The sequence below is a fragment of the Zingiber officinale genome, chromosome 5A (genome assembly GCF_018446385.1).
Source record: "Zingiber officinale cultivar Zhangliang chromosome 5A, Zo_v1.1, whole genome shotgun sequence".
Taxonomy (NCBI): Eukaryota; Viridiplantae; Streptophyta; class Magnoliopsida; order Zingiberales; family Zingiberaceae; genus Zingiber; species Zingiber officinale.
This window is the reverse complement of record NC_055994.1, coordinates 85,837,245-85,865,125: the sequence shown is the minus strand read 5'-3', so window position 1 is coordinate 85,865,125 and position 27,881 is coordinate 85,837,245. Positions and strand designations below refer to the sequence as shown.

The following is a 27,881-nucleotide window of genomic DNA, read 5'->3' as shown; positions in this document are numbered from 1 at the left end:
TGATTTAATTTTAAACTTGTAATACAATGTAATCTGGATTACAAAAGGTAGTGAAATTTTATAATCTGGATTACAAAACAAATACTATGTAATCCGATTATATTACAAGGTCACCGTTTAATCAAAATTTAAATGTCGAATATACCCCTAATCAACCACAACCGCCGCCCACCGCCGTCGACGGCCGTCACCGGTAGCCACTGTCGGCCGCCGGCCACCGATCGCCAGCGGCCACCACCGGCGACCACCGCCGGCAATTGTCTCCGTTGCCGGTTGCCGATTGTCGGCGGCCGGCGGTTGTCTCCGTCGTCGATTGCCGATTGCCGGCGGCCGACGATTGTCTCCGTCGCCGATTGCCGGCGACAGCCGGCGGAGGAGGCCAACGACGGTGGTCGCTGGTTGCTGCAAGCTCCGATAGAGGTGCGGCGACCATCGGTAGAAGTCACGAGATATTTTTGTCATTTTATAATAATACGAATTACATTACTTATAAAAAATAATAGACATCAAACAAAAGAATATAATCACTTAATCAAACATTACATACATTACATTACCAAATATAGTAATGTAATCAAGACATTATATTACCAAATATAGTAATGTAATCAAAATATTATATTACAAATTTGATTATATTACACCAAACGAAACGTAGCAATATCAATTCGACTGATATTGACCGCGAAATCATAGCCGTGGGATTATAAAACCACTCGACCAAGCGGCTGTGATTTTGCACCAAGTGTCTTAGGATCTAACGGGGATCATCTAATCACACTTATCACAATTTAGACGACTTCGAGAATTAATTAGTTTAAATAAATGACATTTGTAGTTTATTAAATTAATTTAAAAGTAATGCTGGTGTTATTTAAAACATTTGATATTATTTTTAAAAATTATAAAATATATTTTTGATATTTAATTAATTTTAACTAAAATTTATTTAGTGTCACAATAAACTTTAGAAGTATTTTTATGGCAAATGCTTAAATAAATAAGTAAATATTATTTATTTCCACTGAAATTATGTTTTTCTTGGACAATTATTTGTAATTTTAATTACAATATTTATTATGGTAAAGTAGAGAAAAATCTTCAATCATAATTTTTATTTTTGCACGGAAAACTTTGTTTCCACTCCCGTGTAAAGTTTTATTTGCTTCAACTTCCTCATATAAATATTATTACCTAATTGCCCCTAAGATTTTTTAGTTACAAAAGGTCCAAAAATGAATATAATTCCTCTTCAAATCAGTACTTTACACTAAAATTGAGTATATTTTCTATGAAATTAAGCACGACTTTTTTACTATTTTAATATAATTTCTTCTAAATTCAACACTATTTATAGAAAATCTAGTATATTTTCTATCTAATTGAGTATTATTTAAAAAAAATCTAATATATTTTCTATCCAATTGGGGTGGAAAAACAATCGTGTTTAATTTGATAGAAAATATATTAAAATGAGTATAATTCCTAAAGTCAGCATTTTATATTAGAATCGAATATATTTTCTATTAAAATTACCCGGTATAAATAGTCTAAAAATAAATATAGTTTTTGTTAAATTCAGCACTTTAAACTAGAATCGAATATATTTTCTATTAAATTGAGTACGACTTTTATCCTGCTTAATATAATTCCTCCTAAATTAACATCATTTAAAGAAAATCTAATATATTTTTCATTCAATTAAGGTGAAAAAAAATCATACTCTATTTACTAGAAAATATATTAGATTTTCATTTTATGTACTGAATTTATGAAAAATTATATTTATTTTTAAATTTTTTATATTTAAAATATCAGAAATAATTAAGTAAATATGTCCTACTAAAGCGAAAACAAAATTTTTTTCTATATCTAAAATTTTGTTTTCCAATGGACAAATTTTCCCATATTTATACTATATTTTAACTGTATCGGGGCCGCATGAGATTATCGAATCGTCGTGACCTAATTCACGGCCACCAGCAGGAAGGCGATCTCCCCATGGATGGTGCTTTCCTTTCCCAATTTTATTTATACTGCAGATTCCTACCCGCCGGATTACCATGCCGTTGGTCTTGGCGGGGCCACGAATGGCATCGACGTTTATCCAACTAAAATCTAGGCAGAGTGTGGGTAGAATGTAATTGTAGTCGGTCACTGCGATCCCCTGTGCCGTCTATTCGTTCGCTTAGAACATCCTCTACCTCGTCGTTCTTTCTGGGAATCCAGAGCCCGGCGATCACGGAGCCGAGCTAATCGCTAAAGGAAAAGGGAAGCTTTTTCGTGCTCCTTCTGACATCGTCAGCGATCTCCCGATTGCGTATCGGTTGCCGGAAGTGCAGCAACGGTGGAGGGAGGGAGGAGCAGGGAGTCATCAAAAGCTCGGCCTTTGGCAAGGAGAGGTGCGGCCTGTCGGATTCGCGCTCCAAGGTGTCGTCCTCGCTCTCTTGCTTTTGTCGTGGTTTAGTATGGGTCATCCAGCCGCGTCTTCCGGCTTTCCCCTGCGCTAATTTCGGTACATGCTTTTCCTATGTGCGGTTCGATGATTCCGGTTGCTACTGTTCTTAGTAAAGTCGTATAGCCCGTCCGGGGCTGTCTTTTTTTCTCTTTTCCTTCTTTTTCTCCTCTTTTCCGTGTCTTTCTTCGGCGATTGGATGTGGTTTGTGCACGCCATGCCGCTTTGTTTTTCGTTCGAATGGTTGCCGTGAGGTTGTTCATGGATATTGTCGCCGCGCTTTCACCGCAATTATTCGATATGCTTACTTATATCCCCTCCTAGTGATTGCTTGATGGAAGAACCTTCGATTTATTGTGGCGTTTTTCTGGGAGTGCAATTTGTGGACTGCCTTTGACTATGGTGCTATGGGTAAGGTTGTGGTTAGGCCGATTGAGTCTGATGTTTCTTCTCCAAATTGAATTGACGTTTTGACATAAAAGATAATTCTTTTTGTCTTTCTATCTAGTCTTCTTTGCCAAATCTATAAGTCAAAATTTGGGAAGATGGCATCTTGGATACAGTTATAGGGGAGTTTCATCTGCAGTGGACTGATGACAAGTTTTGCCATTTTATGTTATATCTAAAGTAGCGAAGCTACGTGCTTAGGATTGAATTGGAATTTGATTGTGCAGATACCCATCCTTCTTCCACAGACCTTATTTTTCTCGAAGAACATCCAATCTTAGGTTCTACCCACTTATTTGTTGACACATCCATTTAATGTGGAATAAATGTGACGGGCAATAAGGCTTCTGAGAACATGATTTAGCTCTTTCAGAGAATCCCTTTGTAGAAACTATCGAGATTGCTTGTTATGATTCATCTTAATGGAGAGCTCCTTTTTTTACTCATTAAAAACCGATTCAAGTTTTCCTCTTTTTGTATTCATAGTCACTCTTATCCTTTTTGAGGATAGTTCCTTGAATAACTAACTCTAATCTAATGCTAACATATTTAACTCTTCAGGATACCTTTTTGTGGTTGTTTCTTCTAACTTACATGATATGTCATCATATCATTGAGACAGAAGGCACATGTATTATAAACTGTCCATTGGACATTTAAGTTTTACATTTTATTGGATATGCATTGGGTCGTTAGAATTTTTCAGAAAATGTAAGTATTTTTTTTGGACTTTTGGTGCTTGAAGACACTTTTTGTTAATGCTTTTCACAGATATGTCCCAATGAGCTTGTCTATCTTTCTATTGATTGAAACTTTTATGTGCTTCCAGTGTTTTATTTAATAGGAAAAAAATATTAGGCCAATGAATTAAAATAGAAATTCATTACTAAGTTTTACTGGATACTGTGCTTCAACAGCAATAAAAGATAGTAAGGTGGCATGTTTTCTTTTTCTTCAAAAGAATTATGCTACTTGAATGTGCCCTTTTCTTGTTGCATTTGCGACTGAATCTCAACATTATCATATGATCCATGTGATTTGTTAGTGTGTGTTTATTTTTTCTTTTTGTACATATATAGGCATAGCCGGCAATGCCGTATGGACATGGCAGGAGAAACAATGTTATTGAAAAGTTTGCTTATGGGAGAAACAATACATTATCAAGGAGATTAATAGATCGGACCAATAGCCATACATGTCCAAAAGTAAGTGGCTTTTCTGGAATCCGTAGTTTTGATTATCTGAAGCTATGTGTTCATATAGTAAATTTCTACTAATGTGTAAACGCTTTTCTTCAGGACCTTCAACCACTTAGATTTGCCCCAGCATGTTCTGAACTAAGGTATTCTTTGTTTCTTTTTGGCCATTTATTCTAACTGCTTAGCAATTTTCAGGATGTAGTCACTATTTTTTGGTTAAGACTTAAGAGTTTTGTTCCTATTTGAACTTTCTAAATTTTTTTTATAGAAGTACTTTGCTATTTTATTTCCTCAAATTTCAAATGTATTTTATAACAGTAGTATTCATTTTATCTTTGTGTTGATATTCTTGGGTGTCAGGATGCAGGCTGATGCCTAATAATAACAGCTAAAGGGAATTCTGATGCTTGCGTTTTATTCAAGCTGGTATATATACTGGCATGTGATTGGATATATTGGAAATATTTATCACGCTTAAGTGCAATTGATATTGATTTTTTTTAGAATTGGTTTTCAGATACATACATGATATAATGAATTGAATTATTTTTCTTCTAGGTGTCTCTTTTCTCTCCTCTCTTCTTCTCCGAACTCTTCTTTTTCCCCTCTTTTCTCTTCCTACTTTCAACTTCCACGTGTTTCGTCTTCATTCTCTTACATTTCTCTTGTCTAGCTCGCGATGCATCAGTTAGACATTACCTGTGGACCCACTCCACATACTACTTGTATATAGGTACACTTGTTTTCTCTAATGAGGTTGACTTTGTCGGTGGGATTAAAGTAAGAATGACTTTGTATCCCTCGCCTATTGGATTCTATGGTCTATCGAGTTGGATTTAGTGGGTTGAGTGGGCTAAACCAAACATCCATCGTTGATAAATTATTTTATCACTTACTACTTCTAGATAAACCCTGCAAAAGAGCTACTTTTGTGACATCCCACGACATCAGTTAAAATGAAAAAGCATCTACATGTGACATGCCTTGGATCCCTGCATAATGAATATGCAATATGCCTAGAAATCTGTGGTCACATATATGCTTACTTTTAAGAAATTATTAACATTAATTATATTATGAAAATATAATTTAAATAAACAATCTATTTTTCTTGCAGCTACCAGGTAATCATAACAAAATGCGAATAGGTTTATAATAAAAAAAAAAGAACTTCGAATTTGAAATTTGTAATCTTTAAAAGTCATATTCATGACTCATCATAATCATAGAGTTCCTAATCATCCCATTACTCATCACTTTCTTCTTCAGAGGTGTGTTATGATTCATTAATTTTCACTGTGAGGTATAAGTGAACTTGATCTACTCTTTTTTTTTCCCATTGTGATAGTTCATTACATTGTGAAAATGTTGCCACTAATCGCATTTCAAAAGGGTCTGTCAAGCATGACTCATTGTTATTCTTACCCATTAAAAGCATTTAACACTCAATTTGTTATTTTTAGCCATGGAGTTCTTTCCTTATTGTTCTGTTGATTCTCTATATTTGTGTTACAGTACATCAACTACGTTAGTCATCTTTTTATATTTGGTTTGTTCCCAGAGATTATGTTCGCCTAAAAAATAATCTAGTTCGGTATGAGTGAGTCAATGGAAATGCTAAGTTGGGGATGTATATCTAAGCATATATGATACGGTGAAGCATTCCAGATGCATATGCTGATATATGGCTTCACAGACAAATTCTAGAAACAATGGCATTATTTCTTCTGTAGTGACCATTCTGGGCTGTGCATTCTCTTTTTTCACATTTTCCTCCTATTCTCTGATGTGTCTCTTTCATTATTTGTCAGGTTACCATTATTCACAGTCCTCTTTGTCGACGCTGATGTGTTTAGGAAGTCATCAAATTTCCCTTCTTTTTTGCCAGACACTACTGTTCAGAAAAAATTTGATCTACATTCACCATCTAATATGGATGGTCACAGGCCATCGTCTCCGGGACTGTTAATGGTTGGTCTCCAGACTGCAAATACAGAATTTTCAAGGTCAACTTATATTTCCAGTGAAGCAAGTAGTTCAGGGAAAAGCACAAAGAATTTGTCTAGTTCTCTAGCCAGTTCAAGTACTCTTTCTTGCTGTTTTACATCAGGTAATTCTTCTGTTTCAATTTGTGATAACACAAATGAAGTTAGCTCAGGTTTCATGGTTAACGACTTTCCAAAAGTGGATAAGAAAGTTAAAAGGAATTCAAGAAAAAAAAGTAAAAAGAAGGGGAAGCAGTATAAACGAGTTGCTTCTAGAACGGGTTCAATTGAGTCTAGTGTCCAATGCAATGGAAACATTTATAGGGCTTCTGCGTCTGAAACATCTACCCCCAGCTCTGTTTATTCTTCAGAAAAAAATCTCTCAGATAATAACTTGTCAGATGAAGCAACACCACATAGATTGTTGGGTACTGATATTATTCTAAACAAGGATGATTGTGAAAATAATAATGAATTTGTAGACTGTCAAAATTTGTCCTCCTGTACATCAAACAGTGCTGAGATGGTTGATACTGAAACAATACCTTCACCTGAAACATTTGCTGGTGACGATTCAGGTCGTGACACTACCATTTCTGTTAATTCATCCTGCACTACTGATGATGCTGCAGTATTTCCATTAACTACTGATGGAAGCTCAAGAGAAGGTCATTGTAAAGAAAATAATATCCACGATGGTAATCCCTTGAACATTCCCATTAATAAAACTTTAGAATGTTGGAACACTGACATTGATGAGAACTCAAGTGATGACACTGCAATGCAGTTACCTGTCAAGGAGGAAATCGGACCCAGTTCTTCAGAGGGTGAAATAGTTTCACCTTGCAGAGAGATTGCTCATGGCACCTTGATTGATACAACTGCAAGTTTATGTGATTTGGATGCTGAAATATCGAAGGATTGTTATCGCAATAGCACAGATTTGTCAAATGATGTCCTTGACGCTTATAGCAGTACTGAAAGAGCTGATTGCAGCAGCCAAGCTGGGAGCAGCAACGGCTTCCATGTAGTTGTATCTGGGAAGCGAGGTAGAAGATCTAGAAGAACAATTGACAATAGTGGCTTGAGTGGAGATAATAGATCCAGTAATGCAAATATACATAATCATGGGGGCAAAGATAACTATTGCTCCATATGGCAGAAGGTCCAAAAGTTTGAAAAGGGTTGCTCCAAACCTAATGATAGTTTTTCGTCTCCTCACAGAGAGGTTTCAACAAAGGATAATAAGATGAAAACAAAAGGAAATAAATTTATTGAGCCGAAGCAAAAACAAAGTGGAATAACCTACAAATACCCTTGTCCAGATGCAAATTCTACAATAGAGGCAACCCAAGTGGTTCCTAGAGGGTCTAAGACAGGTAAAACACTTTTTAAATCTGCAGTTCGAAATTCTGTTAATGATGTAAAAAGCAAATCTAATACATTTGTTAAACATGCAAAGCATAATCATTGGAGTGGAACTTACACTGGTAAAACTGATGTGCCCAATGGCCAAAAGCATCATTTCCAGCCAAAAGACGGCCTGCAGAATACACCAGTTGTAAATATTAACAATCAAAATAATACAGAAGTAAAATCACCTCACAATAGATTTTTGGGAAGAAGTTTATCTAAGTTGACAGATAGTTGTATGACAGAAATAGAGAAGGAAACACATGTTCGTCTGGAGGATGAAAAAGAGTCAGGAAATGCATGTAATGGAGTTTGTCATAGTGAAATTAGCTGTATTCCAACGACGTTAAATCAGTTTGCTCCAGGGCACATTGAAGCTATTTCTGGAAATGATACCAAAATGTTCTTTAGAGATACATTAAGTCACCCAATTGGAAGTACTGAAGGCCAAGAATTTGGAAAGCTTGATTGTGGAAGTCACAAAGAATCAAACAATTTGAACAGCACTAAAACTACAATGCAGAAGTGGGTCCCAGTGGGGAGGAGAGATTCGACTGTTTCAGATATAAACCCTTTAGAGTTTTTAAAGATTTCAGTCAACAATAAGGAACTACATAATCAAATCTACCGTGAAGTTGTTGAAATGGATGATGTAGTATCAAATAGTTCATCATCATTGGGTAAGGTTACAGAGTTCTCATATGCTAGAGCTAGTGCATCAACTAACAACTTGAGTTGCTACCATCATTCAACTGAAGTTCTTGATTCATGTGCTGCAATCAATTGCCAAAATTCTGAGATTACAGACAACAAAACTCTTGGATTTGAAACTGATTTAGAAAAGATAATAATAGCTGTTAATGATGCCTGCAAATTACAAACTGCAGTAGAAGATGCTCAACTCATGGCTGGTAGTACGGTTGCTGACTTTGAAAAATTTCTATTTTCTGCTTCACCAGTAATTAAACAATCAGAACCTGGCAGAACTTGCAATAGTTGCAAGAAAGAACAACTAATTGGCTCTTTATGCTGGCACCATCCTTATAATATTTCCTTGAAGAAGATTTGGCAGTGGTATGAAGAACCTGGTTGCTTTGGGTTGGAAGTAAAGGCACATGAAATTTGCAATTCTAGAAGGCTGCAGAATGGCCATTTGGAATTCACAGCCTATTTTGTGCCATATCTCTCTGCTGTGCAACTATTTAGAATGTCTAGGAGTAGCAAAAATTGTGATCTAAATTCTCAAGTGAATAAGACAGGAAATTCTTCACATTCTTTTGCTTCTCTTCCAAGCTTGTCAAAGTTGCTGTCAAAACCATGTAACAATGCTGACGTATCTTCACCAGAGTTGTCATCTTCTGATAAAATTCAGGATCAGGAGGAACTCATATTTGAATATTTTGAATCTGACCAACCTCCCAGGCGCCAGCCATTATTTGAGAAGTTAGTGATTTTCTTCTTTTTTTCACCTAAACTAATCAATCTTGTTATACTTTTATCCTTTCTATTACCCCTTGAAAATGTGAACCGAGTAGATACCAATCATCACATGTTTGGTCAGAATTATGCTTCAAATATGATAACTTTACAACCCCCAAACCTCGAACACATTTATTTTTCTTTGAACAAGATAGGTCACATGATGCTGCACTTAAACCAGGCATGACACTGTTTTTGTACTGCATGATCTTAATTTTGTTGAAGAATGATATGTGTTAAGGTGACCATTTTTGTCATCTTTCTAAAATATGTTTTAAACATTAAATCGTCGGATTGGACCAGTACCTGTTTAACTTTGTCTGGATTTGCATGTAGACATGACTTTATACTCATGAACAAGATGCATCACATATATTTTAAGAACATAAGGCTTCAAGGAAGATATGTGATAGGACTTATTGATTGCATGTATCAAAATATAAGGAACATTTACTTACTGCAAAGATATTTTTGGATAACTGATTGATAATCAATTGCCTTCTAGTTTTAAATCATTTTAGGCTGCCTGTGTCCTGTTGTTTAGCATGCCTATTAATTCCAATAATGGGTGTATGGCTATTTTCAAACTGAAATTTTGTAGATATAGGGTTGCTAAGTAATGTGTTTGTTATGCTGCAATCATGCAAAACATGGGCCAAGTGGCCACTGTGTCAGAACAGATTATTGAAATCAGTAAAACATTGGCTAATGGATATTAGTATGAACTAACTCATAGAAATTAGTATAAACTAACAGATATACATTCCTCTGGTGTGGATCTAACTATGGCTATCATACAGTATGCCCATATCCATAGGCAGTAGGCTTTGTAGGAGATACTGTTTCTTTAGTTCCTAATTTTAGTTTCCAAGCACATGAGCTTGATGTGCGATTCTTTTTCCTCATTGTCATTCTTTAACTAACACAGAATCAAAGAACTGGTGACTTGGGGTACTTTATCTAATGGTTGCATATTTGGAGATCCATTAAAGCTGGAGTCTACTAAACTGCAAGATCTTCATCCTGCTTCTTGGTTTGTCCAAATTTACTACTTCATCATCTAAATTTGCAAAGGCATCTGAAATTTCATGCTAGTTAGTATATGTTAGTCTAATGACATTTTCTTTTTCTTTTTTAGGTACTGTGTTGCATGGTACCCCATATATCGTATACCTGATGCAAATTTCCGTGCTTCTTTTTTAACATATCACTCTCTGGGGAATTTTGTTTGTCGAAGTGATCCAGAATGTGTTGCTGATGCTTTTAGCACTCTAATCTCTCCAGTTGTAGGTCTCCAGACATATAATGACAAGGTACATCTGATCGTGTTTATATTTTGGCCTTAAACTGTGCAACTTTTTTGTCTATTGATTGAGAAATGAGAACCTGTCATTTCTTTATGTGTACTTTGGAGTGCTATGCCATTAGTTTGGATTGATTGATGATCAGTCTTCAAGCTTTGATGGTTTGACCTACTTTTCTTAATTGGAGCTTTGTTCAAGGAATTGTTATGTCTCACCCCACCAGATCCTGAATGATAGATTTAGCTCTGCATGCGATCCAAAGTAATGCTAGACCAAAAGAAAAACAGAAGTATACGACATGCCTTGATCAAGAAATAACAATCAACTATGATTATTTAGCAGAATCCACTCCATAGAAATCAAGCAAGCAAACTAGGAAAGTGAGAAAGCTTAACAACAATGGAGTTTTCACAAATCATGCATCATAAACACCAAAATAAATGCTCAAAAGAAACTATGAATATGTATTACTGAGGTGCAAAACAACATAAACTACCACATGAATATACAGGCACCAAACAAACAATGCAACAATTAACTCTTAAGAGATTAACGTTTACTAAATTAATCCGAACTGTTAACAACATAGCACTGGCTTACTGCTAAATTATAATAATTGAGCAAAATGTTAAAATAGATTTTGCATGTGAATAACCATGATTGAGTTGAAATTGCAAGTGGACAAGAATCACATAGTAGAACTATAATTTTTTTAGGTTCTAAAGAATGTGAGATGCAAAGTATGAATTGGAATCTAAGGTTTGAATCAGAGGAACAATGGAGTTAAAGTTGCTACAATCGATGTTTCATACATAGAGGAAGCTTGATCTTTGTAGACGATTCAAACCATCTTACAAAATTTTGCAAATTTCTTTTGTTCTTGAATATTAATGGGCTGCAGAAGTGTACTGGATTTGATTTTTTTTTTTAATGTTTTATTCAATTTACAAAGACCCTAAAGAACTTAAAGAACAGATGAGGCCAAGGACCATAATCTGAATAGAAAGATTCTAAATTTTTACCAAATTAAAGGAAAGAGTTGAGTCTAACAGCTGTAAAAGACTGGCCTAAGTGGAAAAGTACTAAATTATCACGAGCTTTAGGAAAGAGATGAGTCTGAATGCTATAAAAGGCAAACATAGATAGTAATATCTTGAATTCTCCAACTGAAGGAAAGAGGTGAGCCAAAGGGCTGTTAAAAGGTCTCTCTAAATAAAAAGGTCTAAGTCCTCACTGAAATAAAGGTAAAAGGTAAGTTCTAAGGGCTATCAAGGTAAACTTAAAATGGAAAGATCCAAGTTCTTACTAAGATGCCAAAAAATTATTAGAACCACTCTGTGGTCTAATGTAAACAGACAAATTATTACAACTATGAAATAACTTACAAATGACCTTCAATCAAACTGATACAATCTTGACCGACAACTTTCTGCCCAACATACAGTTGCACAGTTGGTACTCAACTGATTGCGCTGGAATCTGGCCTAATGGACATTAATCAATAATTAACATTCTGCTAGAACAAAATTCAATTGAACTATTGAGAACATACTACTTGCTACCAATGGTTGGGCCATAAAAAGGGTTGTTGTATGGTTACAACAAGGGCATCAACTGTGTGAGAAGAGGGCAATGACAATGGCATCAGGGAAGGTGGGAGAGGGCAATTGTGATTGCAGATATTAAGGGGTATGTGGCTATCATTGGAGGACTATAACCACAAACAAAGAGATGACAAAAAGGTTGTATGATGTCCTCGACATGGGTTGTTGGAGAAATAGGAAAATGAGAAAACTTGTTGGCAGAGGAAAGTATATTTATTGCTGAAGATGTAAGTTTGGGGTTTGCTGCTGGTACTGTAATTAATTTCTTGGTGAAGAACTAAGACATAAGGAGACACAAAATGCTGCTTCAGGAGCTTCTCCTGGAAGCAACTAATTGTAGACGCAAATGCTGCTTCATCTTAGCTAAATAGTACCAAATTCATCTTAAGCTCATTCCCCTTGTCCTCATGTATCATTTACACTTATTCTTAATTCTCCTGGTTTTAATATAATTTATCGACATATCTTTTGGCAATAATATGTTATGGAAGTGACGTCATGATGTGCACTTGTAACTATTGTCTCAATGTTCATTTATTATATTGTTTTTGCTTCAAATGCATTGAAGTTTTTCATACTTTCATGATCAATTTTATCATATAAAAACAACAATTCAAGTGAATTTCTCAACCCCCGTTTGCAAATTGCTTCACTCATTTGAGGATCTCCATTTTTTTTCTCCTGTTTCAACACAATTCATCCTCTGCTTTTCGGCAACGCTTCAATAGTGACTCATATTGGCACAATTCAGAACTGTGGCTAGTAGCTGTTATCTTTGGTCATTTTTTTCGATAGCATTTTCATAATTGTTTAACTTTGTTCTGATCAGTCATGGTGTATCTCCATTGATGCAATTCCATGTTTTTTTTGGTATATCCTTCCGCAAATCTTCTAACTGGTGGTGATGCATTGTCTGATTGCAGGGTGAGAACTGGTTTGAACCAAGGGGCATGAGCCCAGATGTTCGATCTAGTCTCTGTATCTCAGATTTGATAAAAGAGAGATTGAGGACGCTGAAGAAAACTGCATCTGCAATGTCAAGAGCAGTGGTAGCAAAAGGCAGTCGTAGGTCTGTGAACCGTCACCCAGACTACGACTTCTTTGTATCGCGGAGTTGGTAGAGGTTCCAGATAGTTTTCAATAGTTCTGCAACGATGGTAGAGAAAGCTAACACATGTTTTCTTTTGTAAATTTTGCTTCTTTTATCCAACTCGAGCAGTACCGCAAAGTGAAACAAGGAAAGTAAGTTCTTGGCTTGCTTTTGTTTGTTACTCTATAGTAAGAATTGCCTTTTAGTTACAGTTTAACTAGTAGATGTTACATTATGCTGGTTCTAAAGCGTACTTGATGAGTCGAGCTGACCACTACATGCTTTACCTTTACAGCATGCTACACAAGGATGGACACGTGATACGTAAATCTTGTTTTAGCATTAGCTATGAACCAAAAACATAGGTTTGTGTAGTTATTATTCATCTGCGGATCAGTTACATCAAACATCCAAACAGAAGATCAAAAAAGAACAAAACAAGCCACTCAAAGCATGACCAAGAAAGGTAAGATCTCCAAGTGCCATTGCAGGGTGTCTTCCTACTAAAACAAACTAGGAATAGCCCATTGTCATTTCCCTTTGCTCGCTTTCACTTCTTTTGCGGCGGCCTTGAGGCCTGACTTGGCCAGGGTTGATGGCTTCATGGCGCTCTTAGGATTAAGTGCTTTCCGGATCTTGAAGACTGCCCATGCTGTACCGAATGCGTGCCCTGCAGCACCAAGGCCATCATGTGTAATTTCAGCTGCTTGATCGCCGTACCTAAAAAAAAAAAAAATCCAAGAATCAATTTATCAGATAAAATGACAAGAACAAAAAAACAACATTTTGGAGTAGGCAAATGTTGTAACTAGGATGCTCTACCCCATTAGTCTTCTATAAACAAATAAAGTGGTTCAATGTGTTTGAGTAATGCCTTAATCTCCGGTGATAATAACTTCCAGTCTCAACTTTCAAATCAACCTTAGTAATGTCTTAATCTCCAGTGAGAATTAGACACTCAACTTTCAAATAAACACTATGGTCTTCCTAAGATGAAGTTGATTTATAATAGGGTTTTTAGTCTACTTGAATTTATCGTTTTTGCTTGGGCATGTGCCCCGTACAAACTACAAATGAACTACAAGACAGATGATAATATAGTAAATTGAAAATTAAGAAAGCTATTCAATCATAAATATATAAATACCTGTGTGACACAAGTCCAGTTGTTACAACTGAAGATGTTTGGAAGACATTCTTGCCAGCCACTTCAACAGCATCACAAATTTTTCCTGTTGACATAAATCCCAGGACAAAATAAGTAAATTCTTTTAGAACCAACATAGGCATCGAGGCAAGGAGGAAGCTTATAATTTTCAAATTTAGGCTCTAGTTGTAAATGCTTGATAACACATTTACAAAACTGCAAAGCATTACAAATAATTAACTTGAGAAAAATACAATAAGATTGTAATTCTGTAGAACTTAAAGTATCTTTACATTCTCTTAGATTTTGATATTTAATAGAGTGCTAAAATTAAAGAGACACTACCAAAGTTAACCATTCAATATCTGACTAGGTGATGAGAATCTTGCCCACTGTTCATATAAACTGTGTTGTTCCACTGGTATTTGCTATAGATCAAAGTGAAACCTACTGCTGCAATGACATCGATAGGAACACCTAATCATACTGTAGTTTCCTCTAATCTGATTAATTGGAAAATAGTTTAGTTAATATAAAAATTATTTTATTAATTAGAGAAAAATATCATCCTCTAGCATTCTAGTGATGGGAAGACACAAAGTGAGTCCTGGAAAGATGACACTGCAAGAGTCATTCAAATAGTTCTTCTAGAAATCAACGTAGTATAAGGACAACAGGTTAGAAGATTGCTAACTTGCTATCAAACTTCAGACCAGGCTCAGCTTATATATAAAATAACCAAAAATAACTTTGAAGTCCAATCACCATCGATAGATAGATCGAAAGGATGGCATGCATAGGTAAATGGAAAATGCATCCAATCTTCTTGCATGACAATACTATGAACAACATTGATGCGCAAGGAACCTTAGTTCTCTTTTGGCAAGAAGATCAGTATAAAAGACAAAGAACATTGATGATAAATATGGCGTTCAAATGAATACAGCAATACAAATCAAGTTAAGAAACAAAACTGTAACCTATTTGGCAATGATAACCAACAAAACAAAATCCTCAAACCAATATTAGTTCAGACTATGAGCTACAGGATAAACTAACTAATACTGAGCTAGAAAATCAAGCAAGCAAACAGAGAAGTAAAAAAAGATAAAATCATACCAAAACCATCTAAAGATGCAAGGACGATTTCCCCGGGCAAAAATTCAAAGAATTTCTTGCCTACTTTTGAATTCACAACAGAACTTGTGAAAAAACCAGAAACCTTCACAACTCCAGATAGAATTCCCGTGGCTACCTTCTCTGACATTTTTGTGACCCTCTTCACCCTGGAGGATAATGAACATGTCATTAAGTGAAAAAACCACCGGTAAAGTTGTGTTTGCAGTAGTTAAATAGCATTGGTTACTGAAAGGGAAATGTACGAAAAGCATAAGAACAAGTACTACAGCCTTAGCCTAGGATCTAGAACAAAAAAGGAACATAACCTTGGATTAAGTCCATTAAAAATTGTTATCATTTGAGGTTAAGTCCACTAAAGAAGAAATTAAGAACTGGATAAATTTTGATTACTGGAGTTTGATATGGTGAAAATCAATTAAAAGGGGCATATATTGATAAATTTTCCTAAAATACTAAGGAAAATGAAACAGCAAACCAAACCTTTTCATCCTCTTCATGGCGTCCTTGCTGATCTCTACGGGCTTTGAACCTGGTTCTATTCTTCTCTTCAGAAGATCCTCTCCCCGCTTGAGCCGTTCCACCGTCACGTCCCCGCACCATAAGATGCCCTTGATGAGCTGCGTGGAACCCTTGGCGATCATCTTTGCGACCGAGCTGCTATATTCCTCCACGTTCGGCGCGAGAGTCGTCCAGTACGCGGCCGATCGTTCCTCCAGCATCTGTTTTTTCGGCCCCATCCCCTCGGCCGGCGTCACCGCCTTGGTCACCGATCCATCCAGCACATCCGCCGAAGGCAAATCCTTTCCCTTAACGTCAATCTTCTGCACGGAAAAGCTGCTGTAGTCCTGGAGGTGACGATCGAGTTTCATGAGGAGGCCCTCCTGCCCCTTAGAGGCGAAGGTGAGGCCATAATTAAGGAGATCACTGCCGCCGTCGTCCTCTTGATCGCCGACGGAGGTCGGCGGCACGTGGAGGGAGAAGAAGTAGTGGGCATCGTCGAGTTTGACGGCAGCCTCATCGCGAGCGAGCGGCCATTGGACGAGACCGTCGCCGACGCGGGCGAGGACAGCGAGGGTGTTCTCTCCCTGGCGGAGGCGGACGAGGGAGAAGTCGCCGGCGCCAAGCTCGACGCTCCGCTGGGGGTCGATGAGGTGGAGAATGGCGCCGGGGATGCGAATGAGGGTTTCCTCGACGGGAGGCGGGGCGTGGTTGTTGTTGTCGTTGTCGTTGTCGTCGCGGGCGATGTCAGGGAAGAGATTCTCGACGGGATCGGCCATGTCGACGGAAGGGTAGAGGGGAGGGGCGGAGGGGGGAGGGGTGGGAGTGGGAAGGTAGGGCTTGGAGGAGGAAGGCGAGTGGAGTTGGGAATCGGATTCGACGAGTTGAGGGTAAAGCGAGGGCTTCCGGGAATCCATTGCTTTGGCGTTTCGGTAAGGTGGCAATAAATAAATACCGCCGGAGACTTTGGAGCGAAGAAAAGAGGGGAAGGAAGGTGACGCGTTGCGTCTTATGGTGGAGCCGTGGAGGTGGAGGAAGGAAGGAGAGCGAGATGGGGAAGGAGAGGGATGGTACGGAACGGGCTTTTGTTTGAATGTCTCGACTCTCGAGCGGCGATTTAGACGCTGAAGCCACAACGCAGGAGTCGGCGACTTCGCTTTTGTTATTTTATTCTGGCTAAGCAACGATGCGCGTTTACTTGGGTGGGCGGCCCGTTGAGACGATCATTTTGCTTCCAATTTTGGAAAACTGATGATGCTCTATTTACTTTCAAGGATAGATTTTTGAAGAATGAAAGCATAATGATGAAAATTAAAAGAGCATCTCATATTTAATGCCTCTCATGCTCATTCTGGCCGCTAACAAATTATAGATGATATAATTATAAATTTAATTTCAAGAGATCGTAACTTTTAACTTGATTTAATCTACTAGACACACAATATAAAAAATCAAATATCTTCAAATGAGCTTCGATTTGATATATTGTGTATTTCATTATTTAAATTGAATGAAAAGTTATGACATTTCAAATTTTGCAATGTGCGCGAAGATCATAACAACGTTAGGTCGGATATGAAATTATATTAAACTTACATTGAGATTTACTGTCGATTGTTTTAATAATATTTTAATACACCTGAAGAAGCCTAAATAAGTAATGGAGGACATCGTTGGACTCCTTACAGACTAAAAAATTTACATGACCTAAAATGAGTCCAATCAGACTTGTCTACGTCCATAAATAGATTTTAATCGAAATTTACTGATGGATTTTGATTTACGGATCAAATAAGCACTATTGGAGGGGCTTCTAGCTGTTAGAGGTGCCACCAACACTGTTTATAAGGAGGTCAGTGGTAGCACTCAAAGCATTAATCTTACGTTCTCGTGTTGTTGCTATTCTACTACTCATCTACGTTCGAATGTTGCCAGCGGATCAATGCCAACACTTGAGCTTCCACACTTCGACATCATTGTATTGGATAACAAATTTTAAAAGTTATTTACTTTATTACTAAGAAAAGTGTAGGGTTGTTACATTTTCCTATTTCTTTATTTGTACTCGATTACTCTATCGAGAATTTACTGGTAAAGGATATTAGTGGATTGCATCGATAAGTCCAAAGGGTCTGGGCCTTGGAGTAAGAGTCGCCGAAGGTTTTGAACCAAGTAAACCGATCATGTTACTTTCAATTTTTCATCACTACTCTTTCTTACTTAGTTCATTTTATTTTGCTGTGCACTCACACTTTTTAAAAGGTTTCGAAAAATAAACAAATTTTAAAACACAAGTGATTCACCCTCTTCTCTCTCATGTGCTTATGATCCTACACTATTGATCCTGTCCAAACCAGGGGTCAACGAACGCTGAGGATGTGGCGCTCCCTGCTGGATCCTCGAGTCCTCCGGCGAACCTGCAACAAAACCGAGCCGGGAGGGGTGTCCCGGCGGCGGCCCTCCGACGCTCAAATCAGGCGAGGAAATAGATGAAGAGGTGTCTCAGAAACAGAAGACCTGTGTCCCTCCGGTGAAGAAACGGAGACCTTATATAGACCTCTCCAAGGAGCCTGGGCGCGCCAATCGAAGAAATCTTCTGTTTTCGACCATGCCCCGGTATGGGTCTGTCAGAAGGACTATGCCCAGATATGAGTCTGTCAGAAAGACGTCCATAAGACTCTACCGCTACTGTATCAACCTCTCCATGATGTGACGGCGAGATCCTCCATCGTGCACTCTTGTGTACGGCATAATCATCAGACATGCCTTTGCTGACATCCCATATTCTGAGCCGAACGGATAGGCCGCTCGGCTAACCTTCGTACCCTCGCCCTTGTCCTGGCCGAACGGACCACCCGCTCGGCCCTTCGGTCCCAACCGAGCAGACGCCCCGCTCGGCCATTCGGTTCTCCCGCCTTGGCGTCGGAAACCCCAGCCCGTGACTGGGTTATCTTTGGTTCCGCTCGGACCTACTCAGCTGCTCGGCGCGGCCATTAACCGCTTAGCCCTCCATCTGTCCTCAAGCTGAGACTCTTCAGGAAGTGGATCCCCCATTCTTACCGCCGGATCACTTGCCTTCCCTTCAAGTCTAGTCGAAGGAGGCAGTGAGTCCGACTGACTAGACTATGTGTCCGAGCGGGCGGTCGCCGCCTTTCCGTCGCTTATAATATCCCTGGGGCCGTTCGGCCCTTCTGCCAAATTCAGCCGCTCGGCTCTTCGTTTTGGTGGTCTTGTCGCTCAACGTGGATGTTTGCTTGTCTAAATCTTCTCGAAAATCACGCAAATTCTCTTCATTAAACCGAAGCATGCGTGGTATGGGCGCTTTAATTGCGCCTGGTGACAGCGCCATGTGGCTCTTCTTGTGTGGCGGTGATGATCCGTACGATGGGACGCCGATTACTTTGAAATGAACGGTTAGATGATGACCTCGTCTCTCGTGACCTGCATCCAACGGCGGAGGCCGACCAGCCTCGGCCGTATAAAGCCTCCGTCTACTTCCTTCGCCGCATGCTTGCTTGTGCGTTGTCCTTCCGCCTCTTCTTCTGCTGCGACCTCCGACGATCCAGTTCCTGTTTTTCGGCGGCTACCATCCCACCGGTGATCTTTTCCGCCCGTTTCCTTCTCAGTGAGTCTTCTCCCTTCGTTTACAAGGTGCTCCCAAGTCGTTTTGCCTCTTTCGTTCCCGTTCCTCTGGTTTTTTGCCATCTTATTGCTTCTCCGAGATGGCAAGCTCCTCTGAGCCCGCTGTTGGTGTTCATGGCCCTTGGTATATGACCATGGAGAGTCGGTTTGATGAAGAGGGCGCTCGGCGTCTTGTTCGGACGTATGGGGTCCCTGATGACCACGAAATAATTATAGCCGACCCGTCCGATCGGCCCCATAACCCGCCGATCGGCACCATTTGCTTTTTCTAGACCAATTCCAGGGCGGCCTTAGATTTCCTACCCATCCATTCATTTTGGAGGTTTGTAATTATTTCCGCATCCCGCTCGGCCAACTTGTGTCGAACTCCTTTAGGTTGCTGAGCGGGGTGGTTGTCCTCTTTAAGTTGCACAGTATCCCACTTGACCCCAAAATATTTCACTTCTTCTTCTACCCCAAACAATCTGAGCCGGGCACTTTCATTTTCCAAAGTAGAATAGGCTTTAAATTTTTTGATAATATGCCGACTTCCAACAAGCACTGGAAGGAGTTTTTCTTTTATATCCGACTTCCCGAGCGGCCAGCATTCAAAACTAAATGGCAGACCGCTGTGCCGACCCAGCCGGAGCTCGGCAAATTCAGAAGCAATCCGGCCTACCTTCATGCGGCGAACTGGTTGTCCGGTCAGCGGTACAAAATCGACCAGTTGCTTCTCAAGGGGGTGTTGTACATTTTTGGATTATCCCCCGTTCGGGCCAATCTTCCCTACCGCATGGGTAATGACTTTTTACTCACTTCGCCTTTTTTGTCTAACTGATTTTAATTTTTCCTCTTGCAGCTGAAGTCATGTGGCGCTCCAAGGCTACTGATCATCTGAAATTGAAAGCCGTGGAGATTGAGGCGGCTACAAAAAAAGAACTCGCCGAGCGGGGTCTAATCCCCAGCCGCCCGGCAGCTACAGGAGAGGGGGGGACGCAGTCCGCCCCTGAAACAGAAGTTACTCCATTCGCTTCAACAGAGGTCGAGGCGGACCCTGTTTCCTCTGCCCCAGCCGAGTTGGGAGTCCCCCCGGCCGGGGATTCACCGCGGGAAGTTCGGCGGAAGCGTCGAAGAGACCCCAGCCTTCCGCCGACCCAAGAAGGCGAACCACAAGCGCCGATCGAGGTCGGCTCGCCAGATCGCACGCCTTCGCAGATCGGGACCTCAGTGGCCTCGCCCACCGCACAGCCCTCTGGCTCTCCTCCACTGACTCGTCGTCACTTACGACGGTTGGGCGAAACTTCAACTATTGGGGAGTCCTCGGGTCAGGCGACTGAGGCTGAGGAAGTGCCGTCCGGCCACCCGACCGTCAAGACTACCCTTCGATTCCCATCGGAGGAATATTTATTGTCTGCAAATCGGCCATCAAGCCCCGTTCATGAAATAACCCTGACGGGCCCGCTCGCCAAGCTCTTCGAGGACGTCCGATTCAAGTGGCCCTCATGACGCCCAAGCAGCTCGGCGATAACAACATGCAGCAGGCCACTCAGGTAAATTCATTTTTCTTTCTGTGCTATGCTACTGTCCGGTTCCTCATTTTATTATTTCCCTTACAGCGCTGGGCTGTGCAAATCGCCACTAGCCATCGGCTAGCCGAGCTGGAGGATCTCCTGGAGAAACTCCAAGTGTCAGGGGGTCCATCGGCCGAGCGGGAGAAACAAACCCTCGAGGCCGAACAGAAGAAGTCCGCCGACCTGTCTACAGAGGTGGCTCGGCTAGAGGGCCAAGTCAAGAAGCGACGCGATGCCAAACGCGCCAGCGCCGGAAGAAGCGGGCGATTACTGATCTGGACAAGATGAAAGTTGAAGTCCGAGCTCTAGATCAGCAATCTAAGAATCTGGAAGCCCAGCTAGCTGCCGAATGGGATGGGCGCTCTGCTGAGCGCACTAAAGCGGAGGTGGACCAGAAAGTCCTCCAAGATTCACTTATCACTTCCCGAGCGGCTTTCAGAAAGTACAAGGAAGGGGAGCCGAGTCGCCTAGCAGTAGCGCGCCAAGACTACCTCCGCTCGGAACGGTTCGGCGCAAAATTCGGCGGCAACGTCTCATCAACTTTCGCTGAGGCGGTCAAGGTCACCATGGCGTACTTGAAGAAGGGTGGCCACCTTCCTGCGGGAATGCACATTCCAGCCTCCGACCTGGCGGCCATGATTGACGATATCCCGGACGCCTTTTTCAATTTTGAGGACCCGGAGTGAGGCGAATTCTTCCAAGTACTTTCTGTATTTCATCCGCTCGGCGGATGTAAAATTTTTGTACGTGTCGTTCGGCCTAATTGTATTCCTTTGCTTCTATTTTTGTCTGTCCTTCACTGCCCTCCTGTCTGTTTGGTGCTCATTTACAGAGTCAGTTAAGATATACGTGTCTCCCCCTAGACAACCGATCAGGTTAATCAATTGACTCATTTTCCTCGAAATCGTTTAACGCTTGGCTATACTGCTTGCATTCAGTGAATGCGAAGTATTAACAAACCGACGGCCGATCGGACTTAGTCAATTTAGTACTTGAGAGCGCTCGTTATTTGGCGTCATTAGTTTCGACGGCGCGGATATTTATAGCCGGTCGGCGCGGCTCTCGATTTTTAACGACGGGGCTCGTCGATCTTCCGCTCGGGGATTTATAGACGCCGGCTCGTCTCTCGATATTTAACGTCGGAGCTCGACGGCGCGGTTATTTATAGCCGATCGGTGCGGCTCTCGATGTTTAACGACGGTGCTCGTCGATCTTCCGCTCGGGGATTTATAGACGCCGGCTCGTCTCTCGATATTTAACGTCGGAGCTCGACGGCGCGGTTATTTATAGCCGGCGGCGCGGCTCGATGTTTAACGACGTGCTCGCCGATCTTCCGCCGATTTATAGACGCCTGCCTCTCGATATTTAACGTCGAGCTCGACGGTCTTATAGCCGGTCGGCGCGGCTCTCGATGTTTAACGACGGTGCTCGCCGATCTTCCGCTCGGATTTGCCGGCTCCTCTCTCGATATTTAACGCCGGACTCGACGGCGCGGTTATTTATAGCCGATCGGTGCGGCTCTCGATGTTTAACGACGGTGCTCGTCGATCTTCCGCTCGGGGATTTATAGACGCCGGCTCGTCTCTCGATATTTAACGTCGGAGCTCGACGGCGCGGTTATTTATAGCCGGTCGGCGCGGCTCTCGATGTTTAACGACGGTGCTCGTCGATCTTCCGCTCGGGGATTTATAGACGCCGGCTCGTCTCTCGATATTTAACGTCGGAGCTCGACGGCGCGGTTATTTATAGCCGGTTGGCGCGGCTCTACGGTTTAACGTCTGGGCTAGACGGCCTTTAAGGCTCGGATAATCTTTGTGCCAGGTCGAGCGACCTTGGTCCTCCTAACTTATCTCGCGCTTGGACAATCTTTGTGCCCGGCCGAACGGCACGGGTCATTTGCTTGCGAATCCAATCGGCTGGGAGGCCTTTACTATTCGGGCGCTTAGTTCGGATAATCCATATGCCCTTTTCATCTAGCTTGGAGAACGTACTCCTGGCCGAACAGCTCAGGGTCTGCTTCGTCGAGCATTTTGGCTCGGATATTTTACCTCCATCCGGAAGGTACTGGGTCTTCGATCTTCGAGCGCTTGGCTCGACCCATTTACCTCCGGCCAAACGACGCGGGGCCTTCGTTCCTTGTTGACGATGCCTTATATGCGTTCTCTTGATTTTTCATTTCTGCATTTCAAGTATTCAGTCGAAAAAAGTACACAGGATGATTTACATTGGCACACCTTTCACCCCGCCCGGTAAGGCTGGAGGTGGTTCGCGCTCCACGGTCTATCTAGCTGTCGGCCGTCCTCATCCTCCAAATAATATGCGCCCGAGCGGAGATTTTCGATGATTTTGAACGGGCCTGCCCACGGCGCTTCAAGCTTGCCGACGTCGCCGACCGGTTTGACTTTCTTCCAAACAAGGTCGCCGATCTGGAATGATCGGGGAATGACGCGGCGGTTGTAGTTTTGCTTCATTCGTTGACGGTATGCCATCAGCCGAACGGATGCCTTGGCTCGTTCCTCGTCAATCAAATCGAGCTCCATGTTCCTCCGATCGGCGTTGCCTTCATCGTACAATTGGACCCGGATGGACTCGACGCCGACTTCAACCGGGATGACTGCTTCGCCGCCGTACACCAGATGAAAAGGTGTGACGTCCGTCGCTTCCTTAGGAGTCGTCCGGATGGCCCATAAAACGCCCAGCACTTCATCGGGCCAACTCCCTCCCACGTGGTCGAGCCGAGCGCGCAGAATGCGGAGAATTTCCCGGTTGGCTACTTCGGCTTGACCGTTGCTTTGGGGGTAAGCCACGGACGTGAAGTGTTGCTCAATGCCATAGCTTTTGCACCAATCTTCTAGCACCTTCCCTGTGAATTGCCTCCCATTGTCGGAAGCCAATCGGCGAGAGATACCGAACCTACAGATGATGTGTTGCCATATGAATTTTTTGACCATCTGTTCGGTGATCCTGGCTAGTGGCTCGGCTTCCACCCACTTGGAGAAATAATCGACCGCCACCAGCAAAAATTTCCTCTGCCCGGTCGCCATCGGAAATGGACCCACGATATCCATTCCCCATTGATCGAACGGACATGAGACGGTTGATGCCTTCATCTCCTCTGCCGGTCGGTGGGAGAAGTTGTGATACTTCTGGCACGAAAGGCATGTAGATACTGTCCGAGCGGCGTCTATTTATAAGGTCGGCCAAAAGTATCCAGCTAGCAGGATCTTCTTAGCTAATGATCGTCCGCCCGGATGCCCTCCACACGATCCTTGATGTACTTCTTGGAGAATGAAAGCCGAGTCTTCCGAGCTCACGCATTTCAACAGTGGACGTGAGAAAGCCTTCTTGTAGAGCTGATCACCGATGAGTGTGAACCGACCGGCCCTCCTCCTGAGCAGCTGGGCTTCATCCTGATCAGCCGGTGTGGCTCCCGAGCGGAGGAACTCTATGATGGGTGTCCTCCAGTCACTTGGAAACGTGAGGCTTTCCATCCGGTCGACGTACGCTACCAGCAATACTTTTTCAATTGGTTGCTGAATGGTGACCGACATTATAGAACTTGCTAGTTTGGCCAAGTCATCGGCTACCTGGTTCTCCGTTCGGGGAATCTTTCGAATAAGGACCTCTCAGAAAGTAGCTTTGAGTTTTTCAAAGGCTTCAGCGTAGAGCTTAAGCCGAGCGCTGTTGATTTCAAAGGTGCCAGAAAGTTGCTGAGCGGCCAACTGTGAATCCGAATAGAGTGTCACCCGACCGGCTCCTACATGCCGTGCTGCCTGCAGTCCGGCTATGAGGGCCTCATACTCTGCTTCATTGTTGGTGGCTTTGTAGTCCAGCCGGACAGATAAGTGCATCTTTTCTTCTTGGGGTGAGAGTAGCAGTATTCCAATCCCACTTCCGAGCCGAGTGGAAGACCCATCCACATATATCCTCCACATAGCTTCCGGCTCTGGCCTCTGCACTTCGGTCACAAAATCAGCCAAGGATTGCGCTTTTATCGCCGAGCGAGGCTGGTATTGGATGTCAAATTCACTTAGTTCTGTCGTCCACTTGATGAGCCGTCCGGACGCTTCTGGATTCAACAGCACTCTTCCTAGTGGACTGTTTGTCCGGACGATGATGGTGTGAGCCAAGAAATATGGTCGAAGTCGCCGAGCGGCTAGAACCAAAGCAAAAGCCAACTTCTCGAGCCCAGTGTAACGAGATTCAGCATCTTTTAAAATGTGGCTTAGAAAATACACCGGTTGCTCTTCGCCGCTCGCCCTCACAAGTGCTGAGCCTACAGCATGCTCAGTTGACGACAGATAAATATAAAGTGACTCACCCCCGATCGGCTTGGCAAGTATAGGCAGAGAATTAAGATATGTCTTCAATTCTTCGAATGCTCGGTCACATTCTTCATCCCACTGGAACTTAGTAGCCTTGCGCAGGATCTTGAAGAATGGTAGGCTCCGGTCGGCGGTTTTGGAGATGAATCTGGACAAAGCAGTTATTCGACCGGTCAACCGCTGCACTTCCCTTGTATTTCTTGGAGGCGGCATGTCTTGCAGAGCTTTCACCTTGCTGGGATTGGCTTCGATTCCCTGCTCGGTCACTATGTACCCCAAGAAACGCCCTCCTTTTGCTCCGAACAGGCACTTTTGAGGATTTAGCTTGACTCCATATTTGCGCAGCGTTCGGAAGGTTTCTTCCATGTCCTTGAAGAGGTCGGCCGCTCGGGTGGACTTGATAAGGATGTCGTCCACATAAACTTCCAGATTCCGCCCGATCTGCTCTCTGAATACTTTGTTCATCAAGTGTTGATAAGTGGCCCCGGCATTCTTCAATCCGAACGGCATCACATTATAGCAATATGTGCCGTCGGCCGTTACGAAGCTTACTTTTTCTTGATCTTCCCGGGCGAGCGGCACTTGATGATACCCTTGGTAGGCGTCGAGCATACAAATTAATTCGCAGCCAGCCATAGAGTCCACCAGCTGATCTATCCGGGGCAGGGGATAAAAATCTTTGGGGCATGCTTTGTTTAAGTCCCGAAAATCAATATAGACTCTCCACTTGCCGCCCGGCTTGGAGACTAATACTACGTTAGCCAACCAACTCGAAAACTGACTTTCAGATATGGCCGGCCTCCGTGTCGCCGACCTCCGCCGATGATGGAGTTCGCCATGAAATCTCTTTTCTCTCGCTTTATCGGCGAGTCCGGTCGGACATGCAACACATGTTGTGCTATGCTCGGCGAAATTCTGGAATTCAATGTACTAATCATTTAATACATCATGATTTCGCTTGAGGCATTGGATCGCCTCCTTCGCTTCTCCTCCGCATCGAGGCAACAAAGTCGTGGCCTCCGATCGGGTGGATGAATCTGCACCTCTTTTTCCTCATAAATTAAGGCGGGTGGCTTTTCGGTGATAGCATTTACCTCGATTCGAGGCGCCTTCCGAGCGAAGTTGGATTCTGCCATCTCTATGTAACACCACCGAGCTGCTAACCGATCTCCCGTACTTCTCCCACCTTGTCTTCGACGGGGAACTTCATCTTCTGGTGGAAGGTTGAGACGACTGCTCGGAATTCGCCGAGCGTCGGTCGGCCCAAAATGACGTTGTAGGACGAGGGAGAATCTACCACCACAAAATTTATTGTCCTGGTCCTCCTGAGCGGCTCCTCTCCCAGCGAGGTAGCCAGCCGGATCTGTCCGACCGGCTGAACTTCGTTACCCGTAAACCTGTAGAGCGGGGTTGTCATGGGAAGCAGCTCGGCTCGATCAATTTGCAGCTGGTCAAACGCCTTCTTGAATATGATGTTGACCGAACTCCCTATGTCAACAAATATGCGGTAAATAGTGTAATTTGCTATTACCGCTCTAATGAGCAGGGCGTCGTCGTGGGGCACTTCGACTCCTTCTAAATCCCCGGGCCCGAAAGTGATTTCCGGTCCACTTGCCCGCTCTTGGCTGCAACCGACTGCGTGGATCTGGAGCTGCCGGACGCCTGCCTTTCTGGCTCGGTTGGCCCACCAACAATAACATTGATCTCGCCGCGGGAAGTATTGCTCCTATTTTCCTCTTCCCGAGTGGCCGGTCGGGACCGTTCTCTAGATGCTCGGCGATTCTCCTGTATTGGAGATCGCTGCCGATCGGACGTCTGTTGATGTCGCCTCTCGGTGTGCTGCCGATCGGACGTCTGTTGATGTCGCCTCTCGGTGCGAGTCCGGTCGGCTTCATGGGTCCTGTGTCTCCTGTCGATGGAAGGAGACCGTCGTTCGGCATTTCTAGGAACGGGATTAGCCACGAAGGGAAGACTTCGACAATCCCTCGTGTTGTGCGTATCCGTCCGGTGGAAGGAGCAGAACATAGGGGTCCATCTCTTCTTTGGCTTAGGCCGAGTGGCAGCTACCTCTTGTACATGGGACCTCACACGAGGGGAGCGGGTTGCTTCGGCCCTTGGTCCCCTCGACGGTTGATGAGCGACTGAGGCTCTCCGCTCGGCATGAGGAGCCCATTCGGTTGGTGTTTCTTTTTTCCTGGCTGCCTGTGCTTCTTCCATGTTGATATATTCATTGGCCCGGTGCAGCATATGATCATAATCTCGGGGCGGCTTTCGGATGAGCGACCGGAAGAAGTCCCCATCCACAAGGCCTTGCGTGAAGGCATTCATCATTGTCTCCGATGTGGCTGTGGGAATATCCATCGCCACTTGGTTGAATCGCTGGATGTAAGCTCGAAGCGATTCTCTTGGCTCTTGCTTGATTGCGAACAAGCTGACACTTGTCTTCTAGTGTCGGCGGTGGTGGAGGAAGGCCGTTCGGAAGTCCTTGAAACTAGTGATAGATTCGTCCGGCTCCGAAACCACCGCTGAGCCGATCCCGATAGAGTGGTAAGAAAGACTTGGACTTTACTCCATCTCAGATATCGATGGAGCGAGTCAGTTAT

The 27,881-nt window shown here is 42.7% G+C and overlaps 2 protein-coding genes across 5 annotated transcripts; one reads left to right on the top strand and one right to left on the bottom strand.

Annotated features, from left to right (window-relative positions):
* Window positions 1–1,957: 1,957 nt before the first annotated feature.
* Window positions 1,958–13,193, top strand: LOC121980835. 4 transcript variants are annotated; one of them, XM_042533075.1, is made up of 8 exons: window positions 1,959–2,430; window positions 3,982–4,107; window positions 4,201–4,244; window positions 5,913–6,211; window positions 6,665–8,942; window positions 9,907–10,011; window positions 10,117–10,291; window positions 12,810–13,193. In XM_042533075.1, exons 2-8 carry the CDS (start codon window positions 3,994–3,996, stop codon window positions 13,005–13,007), a joined length of 3,213 nt encoding a protein of 1,070 aa, XP_042389009.1. In that variant the 5' UTR covers window positions 1,959–2,430; window positions 3,982–3,993; the 3' UTR covers window positions 13,008–13,193. The 4 variants fall into 4 exon arrangements, with proteins under 4 accessions (XP_042389007.1, XP_042389009.1, XP_042389006.1 ...); XM_042533073.1 differs by having other exon boundaries at window positions 1,958–2,515; window positions 5,913–8,942; XM_042533072.1 differs by having other exon boundaries at window positions 5,913–8,942.
* Window positions 13,194–13,325: 132 nt separating this feature from the next.
* LOC121980836 (protein EARLY-RESPONSIVE TO DEHYDRATION 7, chloroplastic-like) lies at window positions 13,326–16,924 on the bottom strand. Its single transcript, XM_042533076.1, has 4 exons — window positions 15,744–16,924; window positions 15,243–15,409; window positions 14,124–14,208; window positions 13,326–13,696 (listed from the first exon to the last, which is right to left on the bottom strand). Exons 1-4 carry the CDS (start codon window positions 16,676–16,678, stop codon window positions 13,507–13,509), a joined length of 1,377 nt encoding a protein of 458 aa, XP_042389010.1. The 5' UTR covers window positions 16,679–16,924; the 3' UTR covers window positions 13,326–13,506.
* Between the last annotated feature and the right edge of the window lie 10,957 nt (window positions 16,925–27,881).